Source organism: Rhinolophus sinicus, chromosome 11, assembly GCF_057876585.1.
Source record: "Rhinolophus sinicus isolate RSI-liver-muscle chromosome 11, RSI-T2T, whole genome shotgun sequence".
Lineage (NCBI taxonomy): Eukaryota > Metazoa > Chordata > Mammalia > Chiroptera > Rhinolophidae > Rhinolophus > Rhinolophus sinicus.
The window spans coordinates 26264359-26279979 of NC_142511.1; the positions used below are offsets into that span (position 1 = coordinate 26264359).

Below are 15621 nucleotides of genomic sequence, written 5' to 3' on the forward strand. Positions count from 1 at the left end.
GCCAAGTGTTTGTCAATTTTATTAATCTTTTCAAAGATTGTTGCATTAAAATTTTCTATTGTCTTTTTGTTCTCTATTTCATTTAGTTCTGCTAGGATTTTTATTTTTTCCTTCCTTCGGCTGACTTTGGGTTTCATTTGTTGTTATTTTTCCTACTTCTTTAAGGTGTAATGTGAAGTTGTTTATCTGGGATTTTTCTCCTTTCTTGAGCTAGGCCTGTAATGATATAAATTTCCCTCTTCTTACTACTTTTGCTGCATTCCAATAATATTGATAGGGTGTATTTTCATTCTCATTTGTTTCTATGTATCTTTTGATCACTCCTCTTATTCCTTATTTGACCCATTCATTCCTTAAATTAGGTTGTTTAATCTCCAAATATTTGTGGGTCTTCCTGATTTTTTTTTCAGTTGATATCGAATTTCAAAGCCTTGTGGTCAGAGAATATTCTTGCTATGATTTAAATCTTCTTAAATTTGCTGAGGCTAGTTTTATGTCCCAACATATGGTCAATCCTTGAGTATGTTCCATGTATACTAGAAAGGAAAATATAATCTCATGTTCCAGGATGAAGTGCTCTATAAATGTTAATTATGTCCATTTCATCTAATGTATTATTTAGGGCTGCAATTTCTTTATTTATTTTCTGTTTGGATGATCTATTCGTGGCTGTCCATGATGTATTTAGGTCCCTTATTATAATTGTGTTTTGGTTAATTTCTCCCTTTAGTTCTGTTAGTCATTGCTTTTATAGTTCGGCACGCCCTGCTTTGGACATATACAGAGAGTGCCAAATTGTATACGCATGCTAAGAAAGGAAAACTGTATTAAAATTTTATTACTCAATATATATCAATAACAAAAAATGATTGCAAGTCACATTTGACTTCTGCAATTACAAGAGGTGCTCAAAGTGGTTACCATCAGTATCCAGACACTTCTGATTACAGAGAACTACTGCTTGTACAACGTTGACCAAGTGTCCACTTGTATATATATTTTTGGCAGCCCCTGTATATTGATGAGTGTTATATCTTCTTGTTGTATTGTCCTGTTTATCATTATGAGATGTCCATCTTTATCTCGTTACCTTTTTTTTTATCCTGAAGTCTGTTTCGTTTGATATAAGTATAAATACACCCAATTTCTCTCTGGATACGATGCTTGGGGTATCCATTTCCACCCTTTTACACTGTGTTATATTTGTCCTTGTAGCTGAGATGTGTCTCTTGTTTTTTGATCCAATCTGCTACTCTGTGCCTTTTCATTGGTGAGTTAAGTCCATTTACATTTAGGGTATTGATATACGAAGATTTCCTATCATTCTATCTTTTGTTTTCTGATAGGATGGTGTCTCTGTTGTTTCTCTGCCTTTTTGTTATTGTCTGTTATTTCAGTGTAATGTTATTCTATGATTTATCCCTCTGTTTCTTCTTTTTTAATGTTATATACCTCAGTTCTGGATTTTTTTTTTGAGTGGTTAGCATCAAGTTTATGTAAAAGAAAGTCTCATATATACAGTAGTCCTTTTTCTTTATCATGCTTCTTGTCTCCATTTCCCTTTGCAGGTTTCCGACCTTTACTCTCTCCCCTTTTATGTTTTTGTTGTTACAAGTTACCTCTACTTATGCTGTGAGTTGATTTCTGAGTTGCAGTAGCAAGTTGCCTTTTTCTTCATGTTTTTTCTTCCTTACCCTTTAAGCTTTGTTAAGTATACAAGTATAGTGCCCTATTTTGTGTAGGGGTTACCATTTCCTGCTTCTGTCTGTCTGTTTGTGATACTGCTCATGCTTTGTATTCTTTTGATTTTCCTCCCCTTCTTTCCCCTCCCCTGCCACTCTGGTTCAAGCTGTTGTTTCTCAGTCTAGTTGTGTAGGACACAGCTCCCTGGCCCATGCTGGTATTATGAGCCTTGCGCTCCCCCTGGCTAAGGCAGTCAGTCATTGGTCATTGGTCCGACACTCACAGCAGCTGTCTCTGGCTGCTGGCTGCTCACAATGGCTGTCAGCCACTCACAGCAGCACATGGTAGCCCATGGCAGCACTGCAGCCTTCAGCAGCATACAGCAGCCTGCGGCACCCCACAGCACCCCACGGCAGCTCACGTCCACCTCTGGCTGCTCACAGCAGCCCAGCTACAGGGAGAGCCATTGTTTACAATGTTGGCTGTAGAGGGCGCAGCTCACTGGCCCATGTGGGAATCAAACTGGTGACCTCAGCGTTAGGAGCATGGCACTCGAACCACCTGAGCCACCAGGCCTGGCCCTCTTGATTTTTTGTTTCAGATCGAATTGCCTCCTTCAGTATTTCTTGTAATGCAGGATATGTGTTAGAAAATTCCCTCTGCTTCTGTATGTCTGGAAAAGTCTTTATTCCTCCTTCATATCTAAAGGATGTCTTTGTTGGATATATTATTCTTGGCTCATAATTTCTCTCTTTCAATAGTTTGAATATTTGATTCCACTCCCTCCTGGCTTGTAGAGTTTCTGCTGAAAAATCTGATGATAATCTCATGGGCTTTCCTTTTCACCGGCTACCATGAGAATTCTTTCTTTGTTATTATTTTTTGACAGCTTCAATACAATGTGCCTTGGAGAAGGCCTGTTGGGATTGAGGTAATTAGGTGTTCTAATTGCTTCTTGGATTTGAGGACCCAGTTCTTTCCACAAGTGCGGGAAGTTCTCATCGACTATTTGTTTGAATATACTTTGTGTTCCCGTCTCCCTTTCTTTGCCTTCTGGTTATTATTCTTATGTTGCTCTTTCTGATGGAGTCAGAAAGTTCTTGTAGATTTCTTTCATTTCTCCTAACTCTCAAGTCTATCTCTTCTTCGACCTGTCATTTCTAGATTTCTATCTTCAATGTCACTGATTCTTTCTTCTATCTCGTCAGCTCTATTACCTAAGCTGGCTATTTTGTTTTTCATTTTATTTATTGAGTTCTTCATCTCCAGAATTTCTATTTGGTTCTCTTTTAAAATTTCAATCTCTTTGGTAAAATGTTCATTTTGTTCTTTGATTGTGTTTCTGATTTCATTAAATTGTCTGTCAGTGTTTTCTTGTATTTTGTTGAGTTTTTTCAGAAGTGCAATCTTGGATACTTTGTTATTTAAGTCACATATTTCCAAGTCTTTAAGTTCATTTTTGGAGTTTTAATTTTCTTTCTCAGCTGCCCTTTTCCCTGGTTATTCATGGAAATTAATGAATTACTAAGAGAATTTCCTGGGCATCTATAGGATTGGGTTCTGTAGCAGGTTGATGTGAAAAGGTCTTTCTTTTGTTTCCAGTAGGTGTTGCTGGAATATTTTATATTTCTCCATCTGTAGCCTTTTATTTTTTTCTCATGCTGTAGCATTTTTTTTTTTTCTTTTGCACTGTTCCAGCTTCTCACACAATGGAAAATTCCCTGGAATGTCAGCTTCTCCTCTGTGAGTAGGTTACTTGGACCTCAGGGCACCGTCTCTGTGGGAGGATGTGAAAGTTGATAGAGTTCTGAGCTTCTGAAATCTCAGTGCTGTCCCTGGAGTCCCATGCAAAGCCTCTCTGTTCCAGCTGCTTTGGTTACCCCCATAGGGATCCACCCAGAAAGGTAAGGGTGGGTGGGCTGTGAGAGGCAGTGGGTGCATTTGCAGCTCTGAGTAATGGCTACTACAAGCACACAGTTGTCTTGCCCCTAAAGTTCCTTCTCTTTCTCCAGAATTAGCTGTGCTGTGAGTCTGTGGCTCTGGGATCATCGCTCAAGTTCTCAGGTTTGTAGATATTCTGTTCTTCAATCTGACACTCCTACTGATTCTTCTGGAGTCCACTTCTACCACTGGGAGGGTGGCAGTCAGTGGCCAGCCTCCGTGTCCTTGTTTTCTGTTTTCTGCCTGGTAGTGAGGGCCTAAACCACCATTCTCACCCTTCTGTATTCTGTCTTTGCTCTGAGGTCTCTGCCATGAGTGCTAGGTTCAGCCATATTATATGTTAATCCCTCAGGTAGGACTGTGAGCCACAGGTTGTGCACCTGCAGGCTGGATTCTTCCCTGTCCCACAACTGTAGTGAGCTCCGGTCTGCATCCTGCAGTCCCATGGCCCACAGCTCTGCACTTCCTACTTCCTTCCTCCCCCACTCACCCAATTTTCCCATCTTTAGGTGATTCAATTTGCAGGTCTCTCAGATGTGCCTCTGTGTTGTGCAGGGGATCCTTTGTTGAATTATAGCTGTTCAATTTCTTGTAACTTCCAGGGGAGAGTTCAAGAAGCTCTCCTCTTGCTGCCATTTCTGTGATGTAAGTCCTCCTGTATTTTAATTAAAATTTTTTTTCATCCTGTCAATTCAACTATATTTACTGTTGTTCAATTCAGCCCACAGTAATTTAGTATTATCATCTTGGAAACTGGTTAAAAATTAAAACATTAATTTTTCTCAGAATCCACAAGAAATTATCCTTTTTTCTTTAAAAATTTGTCTATGAGCAATTTCAATTTTATTGTAGTCCAGTGTTCTTACTTTGCAGTAAGATTGTTGACCACTCTCAGTGATATTTTTTAAGTTGCAAATAAAGGAAAGACTGAAAGTAAGCATAGGCCATTCCAATTTTCAAGAAGGGAAAGGGTGTAGATTATATAGGTGACATATACAAGCAAGCTTGATAGTGATTCTGGGCACGTTTGTAGAGTAAAAGTTTTTTAGTGGAAATGTGGAGATTGATGAAACTCCAGATGGGGACTTGGGCCTAGTCAGTAACTGTCCAGTGCTGGACAGACAACTTAAGGAAGGAAGACATTACTACTCTCTGAGGTTATCCAGGGCCCAGGCTGCCAAGTGCCTCTGCCATTCTCAATGTAAATTTTAGAATGAAGTCTGCTGTGTGCCAAGGATAGTACAAGTCAGTGGAAGTTAACAAATCTCAAATCTTCGGATTCAAGGAGATGATCCTGTAGTCCCATTTCCCATTTTATAAGAAGAAAGAAAGAGCAGAGACTTTCTTCAAGCATTCAGCTCCCCAACCTACTGACAGGTTGGATTTTTTTTGTCTGAGTTTCCACTCTTGAAGTGGCAAGGGAATTTGTCTTCTATTGGCCACCAGCAAGGAGCTACTGACTTGATTTTCAAAAACTAAAATAAAATAATCCCTAATTATTACTAGTTCATTATGATTTGTGGCAGCCAATTTGGAACAGTAAGTACGGGAGAGAAAATTTGTTCTATGAATTAGCCTAGATCAATTTCGTAATAGATTGGAGGTAAGAGATTCGAGGTAACAGAGGAGGCCCCAAGGGTGAAGCTGGGGTGAGTTACTTCTATTCCAGCCATCTGTATAACATCTGTACTCCCTCTCCAGCATAGATGGATAGTATTTCATGTGTATTAAAGTAAAAATACATATTTATAAATGTCATATTTTGGGGGTCCATGAAATATTCAAGCCCTAACTCTGTGTTCCACATTCCCTATGGAGTAAGAGAGGTATAAATATCAAAAAGAAAATAACTAGAAATGAATGGTAGGCATAAGTCTGAGACAAACCTGAAATTCAGCACATGGACTAGCACAGTGAAGGGAGAGAGAAATGTGTGGAGGATGAAGGGAAAATTCACACTGAAGCTTCTTGGGGAATGTATTATGAGCTTTTGTGCCTGGACAACCACCACATAGAAACTGTGTTCCTAAGTAGTGAATGACAAAAGGGAACTTAGAAACCGCCTAGTCCAAACTATCTTGGCATAGAATTAGCCCCTGGTCATTCACAGAACGTGAAATCATTCACGAGACTCTACAAGAGCAAGAAAAGGTTTATTGAAAGTCAGGCAGAGAGAAATACTGACAAAGAAGTTTGCCAGGGCAGAGTCTGATAGACAACCACCGAGGCAGAGGGGTAAGAGAAATGCTGGCAAAAGGAGTTTGACAGGGGAAAACTGTGCCGGGTTTCTGTTTAGCTCAAGTTTTATATTTTTCTAAGCAGGACGTAGGGTGCTTGTCAGCTTGCAGGGGAGCTGCCATCACAATTGTCTTCTGGGAACTTTCCTGTTCCCATCTCTGATGGATGTCAGCCTGTAGAGGGTTGCTGTTGTGATTGAGAACTGTTCTGTTCCCATCTATGATGGGTGTTTGTTACTTTGGAGGGGGTTGCTTTTGCAATTGGGGACTGTACTATTTCCACCTGTGATGGATATAAGGTGCTTGTCAGCTTGCAGGTGCCGTGCTAGCCAGGGGATTCAGAGCCAAGTGGTTAATTTTTAAGCTTCTTCCTGCTAGCTTAAAAGCTCACTCTTGTTAACTCTTTGCCTGACCCATCTCCCAGCTCACAAGCACACTTCTGTTAACTCTTTACTTGTCTCATCACAAACCTCTCTTTTTACAAAGAAGAAATGGAATCTCAGAGCCTGGCAACTAACTTGCTCCAATCACACTGCTAGTTAACAGCAGCTTGAACTTCCAGTTTTGTGCTCTGTCCATGGCCATCTGTGGGGACAGAGCCCCAGAGAGTAGTTTACAGGCTCTCGGCCTCACGTGGAAGGGTGCTGGCTCGGGTGGTGGATGGCCGTCGTGGCTGATTGGCTGTCGGCTGTGGCCGGTCAGCCGATTGGCCGCCAGTATAACTGCTGCGGCTACGGAGGACTACCAAGGACTGCCGAGGATTGCCGAGGAGCCGAGCAGAGCCGAGGAGAGCGGAAGAGAGGAGAGGAACAGGGTCGAGAGAGTGGAGGAGAGTCGTTGGTCGGTTGGTTGGCGGAAAGGCGGACGTCAGGCCGTGCGTCCGGTGGGCCCAGCCTCCAGTGAGACCATAGTGGTATGAATCCCCTACTTATGGCTCCGTGGGTGTTCCTTTTTGGCCTCACCATATCCTGCATTCTTGTGTGGGGAGCGGGAGCAGAGACCCCGCAGGCCGCCCCGCCTGAAAAATGGTGCGGCGAGCAGGCCTCCGCGCACGACACCATCATAAGCTTGGAGTGCATATAAAAGGGGAGCTGAAAGTGAATTTTAATATTCAAAAACCCAGAAAGTCCCTTAGAAGATGTATTGCATGTGTTCCAACCTAGAGTTTCTATCCATGTTAAACGTCTTTTAGTTCTTAACTCTGGGTTCTTTGGTCTCAGACCAAATAATAGAGTAAGTAACTTGCTCTCGAGCTTAATGTATAGAACACGGTGAAGCAAGATATTGTTAATGAATGCTCTACAAGACTGTCATCCCAAACTCCCTGTAATAGACCTCCTATGTTTTATTAAGGACAGAGGAGGTGACTAAGGAGACTCCTACAGGGACTTTTCCTGGCCTACTGATGCAGGAAAAATCTCTTCTCCACTCCCCAGGCCCATTTACATGAAGCCAGGTGACAAGGCTATTCATGGCCAATCTGGTCATTTCTTACTTCTCTGAAATGATTTTTTAAAAAGTGGTGTGTTTAAGGTGGTTCATACCAGATACCAGTGTTTAAAAAGAAAAAAAGAGTCCAATAGTTTCTTTATGCTTTGTGGCACAAAAACTTTTTTTTTTTTTTTTTAGAAAGTGGGACTTTTCAGTGTCATGGATATTTACAAAATGCACCCTAGAGTCACTTCTTCCTTCTGTTATTAATTGTTCTAAAACAGGTAAACTGGTGTTAATTGTTTTAAAACATAGGTGCCCTGATCTCCCATTGACTGTTATACACTCATGGTCAGTACTGATGTCATGTTGTCTCTCTTCCCTAATGTTCCCTCAAGCCCCCAGTATAACTATTCATAGGTGGAAATGGGGAGGGGTGAGAGAGCAAAGTTTGTGTCTCATACATGCTCGAGTTCCGTTAAATCTTTTCAATTTATAGAGAACTCCCGGATACAGGCTCTCAATTTTCAGAGGAACAATAGAAGGTTGACAGGATAACTATTATCATTCTTATATGACAAATGAAATACTAAGGTCCGTGGAGGTATACAAACATTTTCCCAAATCACAAACGAGAAAATAGAAGAACCAGGATTTGGATCCATTTTTTCTCATACATAGTTTAGTCTTTTTCTAATGGATGGCTTTATAAGCGGCTGAAACTTAGTCCCATTCTCTCCATGAGAGAAGCCTGAGCCTCTAATAATATTGTGAGGACATAAAATGAAAGGAGAAATTAACAAACGAAAAATGTATAGATCCTTTGCCTGAGATTTATTCACTTCTAGACTATTTTCAGAGCTGAGAGTTCTGATCATTATTATTCACTAAAATTCTCCAATATGTTTAGTTCAGGTGCTGCAAGAGGGTATTCAAGATATAATTTTGGGAGGTTTTAGAGGGATGAAACAATCACAAGGGAATTTTAGTCTGACTCTCATCCCCAGAGTCCTATGGCTCAAGACTGCTCTAGATTCTGCCAAGAACTAGAAGCTCATGGATAGTAAGTTGAAGAAAGAGCATAAAAATGATCAACTTCACCAGCACTCTACCATATCTTCTCATTCCTAACTCACACAATGGTCAAGAGAGAACATTTCTAATCTAGAACTTCATGTTTTTTACCTCTAGAAGCAGAAAAAGAAAATAGTAAGCCTCAAGTACTTAGAAGCTTCATGTTACATGGCTTTATAATTCTTTTATTTAAATTGTAGTTCTCTTTTACAGATGCTAATAGATGAATCTATACATACTTTTACTTATTCAAATGATGTTTACTGAACACTTACTATTACATGCTATTTAACCAGTTTCATTTGGCTTAATGAGGCAGTTCTGTAAAGCCTTGAGCACAGATCTTTCTATGTACATTGTGAGTTGTGCTTGATAATTGAGAAGCAATTGCTGATGCTAAAAATAAATTGCTATTGCAAGTGTTTCTTGAGCAATGACATCAGTCATTTTTTGGGTCTGGCGTAGGATGTGGGCCTATAAGTTTGTTGTTTTTTCTGGTCCTCATAATCTTCAAGAGAACTGTGAACTGCTGCTGGGTTGAGATAAGCAACCCTGTGTCCACAGCAAACAGAATCACCACCAACAATGGGATAAGAAATTGCAACCAGTAGTAGCTGCTTTGGTGAGGTATGGTGGAACCTAATGCAACAAGAAACATAACTCAAATTAGAAATTGAAGAATGAGGTTCAGGGCTTCATCTTCCCTAAGAGAAGGGTCCAGCATGTTCTTACAACTTCTAGCATGGTGTGGCATCTAGATGCAGACAGAAAACACTCCTGAGTTTGGGTTCCTCAGACTGTGCTCCCTGGCATCCTAGGGAGCTCTGACTATTTCTCCACATCCCTTTTCCAACAATTACTCTAGTCAACATGCCCAAGAGGGAAAGTCACAGGAAATATGACTCCTTTCTTGGAATTGAGAAGACCAATATCCAGATGTTATTTGGAGGTGGAAAGGAGACGGAATGAGGGCAGGGAGTCACCACTGTCTTATTTCTCAATCAACCAATCAATAAATCAATCAATTTCTTGCATTCCTGTTGGATGAAATGAAGATATTGGACTAGATCATCTTTAAGTTTCCTTCCAGTTCCACTATTTTGTGGGTTTTATTACTCTGTTTACTCTTACAAAGTACTACTTTTTGTGATTATTCTAGAATTATGGATTCCCAGAATATTAAAGCCAGAAAATCACTTAGAGCTCTCCTAGATCAGTAGTTCTCAATGCTGGGTACACTTACCATTACTTGAAAGAGCTTTAAAAAATACTGATGTCCAGGCCTTATCTAAATCAATTAAATCAGAATTTCTAGGGATGAGAATATGGATATCAATATTTTTTTAAGTTTCCCAAATAATTCTATGGGAGTGTAAACCAAACCCTTTATTTTATAGATAAGGATACTGGAAGCCCAGTGACAAATAGCACTTAGGTCTCAAATTAATTAATAGAGAATTGCCATTAGAGCTTAATTCTAGCTTATGGTGTCATGCTTTCATATACATTAGTATGAGGCAAGTTTGCAAGGCAAAACGTCTAATTTCCTCCTTGTAAGGCAAATATTTCAAAGGCTCCCACTCTTATATGAATTTTAGAAAGAACAGTCTTTTTCGTTGGCTGTAGAGGTAGCCCACCTGCCTATCTTTTCCTCATGAAGCCCTCTTTCTCCTGTTCCAGTACACAGGCACACAGCCTATTGACTTGTTGGTTTCCTTTCACAGCCCTTTTATGCTAGAATAGACTCTTCAAGCTTTTCACAGACTTTGTTCCTTCAACTTTGAAACTCCCTTTCAATTTAATAAGTATAAGTGTTCACCCCAGGAGCAGCAGATGACTTTGAGATCAAAACTAATTATAATTTTTTATGCTTGTGTAGTGGTTAACAGTTTACAGATCCATTTCATAAATATTACCACATTTAGTCTTCATAAAAATTCCAAAATGTGAACAGGTATTACTATTGCCATTAAATAATTTTAAAAAAAAAATCCAAGACAGAGATTGAAAAATGTACTACATAAAACCCAGATCTCCCCATTGCAAGTTTAGTAGACATTCCAAGGTATCACAGCTGTTCCCATTCTACAAGATGCAACTACTTCAGGCTCAGATGTCTTCGCTCCCTTCCCCTGCTATGGGCTACTTCCTTTACTAACTAACTTCCTTTTCTTTACTGACTCACCTTTTTTCACAGTAATCTCGATGGGATCAGAGGTATAGTTTATCTGCCAAAGTATGCCCGTGCAGTAATAGGTGCCACTGTCTCCTATTGTGGCATTGGTAATGGAGATGTTGTGGTTTTCATACCAGTACTTGATTGCTTTGCCATTCTTGTAGTAGATCACTTTGTAGATATTTCGATTCATCCAACCACGGCATCTGATGAGGAAGGACTCACCCTCCAACACCACATCAGTAGAAGACTGAATGAGCAGCCAGTCTAAAGAGCATTTTTTATGTTATTTATTTAACAATGAATGAACAGATAGATGATAGATGGTAGATAGACAGATAGATAGATAGATAGATAGATAGATAGATAGATAGATAGATAGATAGATAGATGTCATGCATAGCATGTGTACCAGAAACCGTTGTTCATCATTAATACATTTCTGGGCTCATAAGTAAGTTCAATAAAAATAAAATAAAATAATCCTTAGAACTTTCTTCTATATTGATAAATACTGTCTCTTCCTGAAGAGTAAGTCAGGGGCCATAAAATTTCTCTGACATTTCAGCTGAGCCTATCCATGGAACATCTGAAACCCAGTATTCCCTTTATCTTCATTGTTGTTAGTTCTAGTCACTGAGAGGGAAATAAACCTATTTTGCCTATGGTGTCTTAGCCTAGGGTAGTATCTGATTTGTCCTCTTTTACCTCCTAGGGGTTTCCAGTTTCATTATTAATCATAATGGGCCCCAAAACTTCCTCAGAATATGTATCACAATTTTAATTAATTATTTGTGTAATTGTTTAATGTCCTTATCCGCATATGGCCCTATATTTAAAGAAGTCAGCGGCCATGTCTGTTCCATACATTATATCCCCAGTGCCTAGCACAATACCTAGGAGTTGGTAAGTACTCAACAAATATTTTTCAATAATGAATCAGTAAAAAATAAGAGTCAGATTCTATGGATAACATCATTTTAAAAATTGAAAAGCATGCACCAAAGTAGACTTTTAAATGAAAGTGTTGCTAGTTTGCAATCATATTTTATTTAGGAGAAATCCTTGAGGACTTTTCCAGAATTTTCTTTACTCCAAGAAACTAAAGAAGCTATTCTATACTCCTTCGGTTTGTATTTGGAATTTTCATAGGGATGCTGAAATATCTCTTTTCACTCAAGAGAAAAAAATAAAGTATGTACACCTGAAACTAATATAAAATAATATTGAATGTCAACTGTTATTACAAAATTAACCCCCATCTATATATTAAATATATATATTTAAATTTTAAAACATAAAGTAAAATATGATAATAGCCTAACCATCCAAATGAAATGTTTAGTTTGTTCATTCAACATTTACTAACTGACTTACATATGCCTAAGCATGCTACATTAATTGTTAGCAGTAGAAAAGTGATAAAGATGGAGCAAACAAAAGATTTGTTTCTAAGTAAAAGTAGAGGACTTGAGGAATGCACACAGTGAAGAATACAACCTAATATTCAGGTCATTGCACACGGAAATTGCAGAGCAAATCTTTAAATCAAACCTTTTGATCCTATTTCAGATATATAGCTTTTTGCAATGTTCATATATCCAACATGCTATTGACCATGTAATATACATCTGCACCTATGTAGAAAATATAGTCAGAGGTCAAATAGAATAAAGAAATAACATTGGGAGATTGCTAGAACATTGAGGGGGGAAAAAGCAGAAGGGCTGGCAGGTAGAAAGAGTAGAAATGGGTGGGTCTTGAGTGAGAGACCCTGAGTCCCATCCTGGTACCCTAAGCCTTGGAATAACTTGCTTTCTTCCCAAATTCAGATGGGCCATTTTTCACATGAGAGAATCTATATTTCCATAGCCTTGGAACTTACCACTGAAGACTTCTAGATACACAGGTTGACTTGGGATAAAATTTTTGTTCTGACATCGGTATTCTCCACTGTCCTGGATTGTGGCACTTATGATTTCCAAACTTGAAGTAGTCACTACTAACATGGAGTTGTTGTGGGTCCACTTAGTGGAGTTGACTTCAAAGGAATTGTTCCCATTACATGTAAGAGTCACATTCTCTCCTCTAAATATTCTATTCCATGGGGGATTCAAGGACACCATAGATTTCCAGGTGGCTTCAAAGAAGATCAAATTATGAAGAGACACAGAGGGAAAAAAAATCATTGAAAATTGTCTAGGCTCCAAAGTACAGACATACCAATAGTCAATCAATAGTCAGACCCTATCCTGATCCTTATGGTTAAAAGAAGAAGGAAACAGTATTGTGGCCCCAGGGAGCTCCCAACCTAGTGAGAAAAACAGGACACAAATACAAGATATTTAAAAAACAGACAAAAAAATTTACTGTGTGATGTAGGATAACTCACTTTAATTCTTTTGATTTCAATTTCAGAATAGGTAAATGAGGACTGCACTCTCTTTTCCGGCAGACAATGTCTGTCACGTTCAACCATAGCTCAGCACAATGGCTCATACATTGAATGGATGAATCAGTAAATAATAGATGAATAATTGTGTTGTGAGTGTATGTGAAGCAACAACATATGTCAATTCTAGAGGGTAGAGAGAAGTACCAAGAAGATAATTCTTAAAAGGCTTCCAAGAACAAAGAGATGTGACACAAATTTGAACTGAAGCCAAAGAAGTGTCCAGTGTGTGATGAGGGGTTTATGTTAGAATCCAGTCCTTTGTTAGCTGTGTAATCTCCAGAAAATCACTGAATCTGAGTTTCAGCATCCTCAATTATAAAATGGCAATAATGATGATGATGATGTAAAAACTGAATGAGAGTATGTGATACTGCCTGAAAGAGAAGCTGAAATATTTACATTTTCAACAGATATGGTTGTTGGCATAAAAAGAGGAAGTGGTGACTTGAGAGAATGAATTCATATATTAGAAGCTTTTGAATGGGAGAAAAGAAGGAAGACAAGGCAAGATGGAAATGGAAAGTGGGTTGGACAGGGAAGAGCAGACTGGAATGAAAGGAAACAGTATAAGAAGAGTTATGCCCAGAAACATTGAAACACTGAGAGAACAAGGAAAGAAGACTCACCTGCTGACATACCATCTGGAGCTGCAAAAGTCCAAAAAGGATAAGTTAGTGTCTATCCCCAGCTTTCTGGAACTCCTGAGGACTGGGATCTAGGTGTGGTGATGAGGACTACATTCACAGAATTTTAAGGGCCAACCATCTTCTCAGGAATTTGATCCAGGGAAATAAGGAGCTTCTCTTTTTCCTCTATCCTCCTTCCCTTGCCCTCCCTGAGAAGCCAGAGTAATTGCAAGAAATCAGGTTTTCAGTCTGACTTCTTCCTTAGGTGTTGCTCAGCCTTACTTCCTCTGCTCTCCAGCTTGTCTGCACTACAAAATCCCTGACAAATGCCCCATGGTTTGTACGTGGCCTAGAAAAAATCACCACTAATACTGTCAACATTCCCACCCTAGAGGCTCCTCAGTTTCATTTTAGCCTCTCCAGGAGGGGTAACTGAACCTCTACTTACAGAAGAGCAGTAAAGTTATCCATAGCAGGGCAGAGCCTCCCATGGGAGTAGACATTGCCTCTGTGGCCTCCAAGAGCAGACTGAGCTGCAAAATTCTAGGGCCTTAAAGTAGACTGTAAACCAAAAAGAAGAAGGAAATATTTTCTGTGTCATATCTGGTTAACTCATCAGCTGTGCTTGGGTTTGCCTCCTTCTCTGCAGATAATATTCAGAATGGTGCCTAACTGGGCAATTTTATACTCCCCATCCACCTCCATATTCACAACTGGAATCTGGTAGGAGAGAGGCATAGGCTTTTTTAAACTGTCAATCAATGCAACTTAGAAAAGTGGGGTGCAGGGGATATTTCATTCATTTCTCACAACAATCCTATGAAGCAGGTACCTTCATTTTCTACATTTTGTAGATAGAAAAACTGGACTTTAAAGAGTTAATCAACTTGTCTTGGGGTACTAAATGGCTAATTTGGGATTCAAACATTTAAAAACTTAACCATAGAGTAAAACTCTTAATCATAATGATACGCTGTTTATGCATGTCCATGAGTATGGCCAGCAATTGCTGAAATTCTGTTGTGGTTCTCCAGAACTACCAACCCTCTTGTTACCTAACTTCTGCTAATCCATTGGTCCATAAATTAACAAATTTTCATCTGATTCCCTGATGATCCAGTATCTGACCAGCCAAATTTGATATATTTTCAGAGACTTCTTCTATCCTACTAGGTTTTCATGGTGCTAACAAGACAGGAAGGCAGATGTTAAAACATAACTTATAGGAACCTAGATCATAATTTTTTTTATTTTTTCCCCAGCTTGTGTCCACTTTAATCTTCCAATCCTCCAGCATGATCACTCTTTCTCCTTTAAATCCACCATCAGTTTTTCTTCCCCCAAGGCCCTTTTGACTAATTCATCTTGTTTTTTAACAGTTTTTAATTAGTTTCAGGTATACAAAACAATGTAATAGTTAAACATTTATCATTTATATCCCTCACACAGTGATAACCCCTCTCCCATCGACTACCCCTCTGACATCGCACACAGCCATTACATTGCCACTCCCTCGATTCCTAACGCTGTACTCCACTTATTGTAAGTATATATATATAATTGTAGTTGACATTCATTGTTTCAGCTTCAGTTTCAGGTGTACAATGCAGTGATCAGGCATCTACATCATCCCTGAGGTGGTCTCCCTAATGAGACAAGTGTCTATCAGATACCCTACAAAATTTTTACATTATTGATTACATTCCCCAAATTGACTTTCGTATCCCCATGGTAATCTTGTGGTTACCGATTGTGCTTTCTAATCCCCTCACCTTTCCCCTTATCCAAACCCACCCCCTCCCATCTAGCAACCCTCAGTTTTTCCTCTATGTCTCTGAGACTGTTTCTGATTAGTTCATTCATTTATTCTTTTCTTTAGATTCCACATATAAGTGAGATCATATGGTATTTGTCTTTCTCTGTCTGACTTATTTCACTTAACATAATGTTGTCTAGGTTTATCCAAATTGTTACAAATGGTAAGATTTCATTCTTCTG

At 39.1% G+C, this 15621-nt stretch overlaps 1 protein-coding gene across 1 annotated transcript; it reads right to left on the reverse strand.

The window, feature by feature from the left end:
- Positions 1–8111: 8111 nt before the first annotated feature.
- FCER1A (Fc epsilon receptor Ia) lies at positions 8112–14204 on the reverse strand. Its single transcript, XM_019716854.3, has 5 exons — positions 14072–14204; positions 13624–13644; positions 12428–12682; positions 10552–10809; positions 8112–9005 (listed from the first exon to the last, which is right to left on the reverse strand). The coding sequence occupies exons 1-5, from the start codon at positions 14124–14126 to the stop codon at positions 8806–8808; spliced, it is 789 nt and encodes a 262-aa protein (XP_019572413.1). The 5' UTR covers positions 14127–14204; the 3' UTR covers positions 8112–8805.
- Between the last annotated feature and the right edge of the window lie 1417 nt (positions 14205–15621).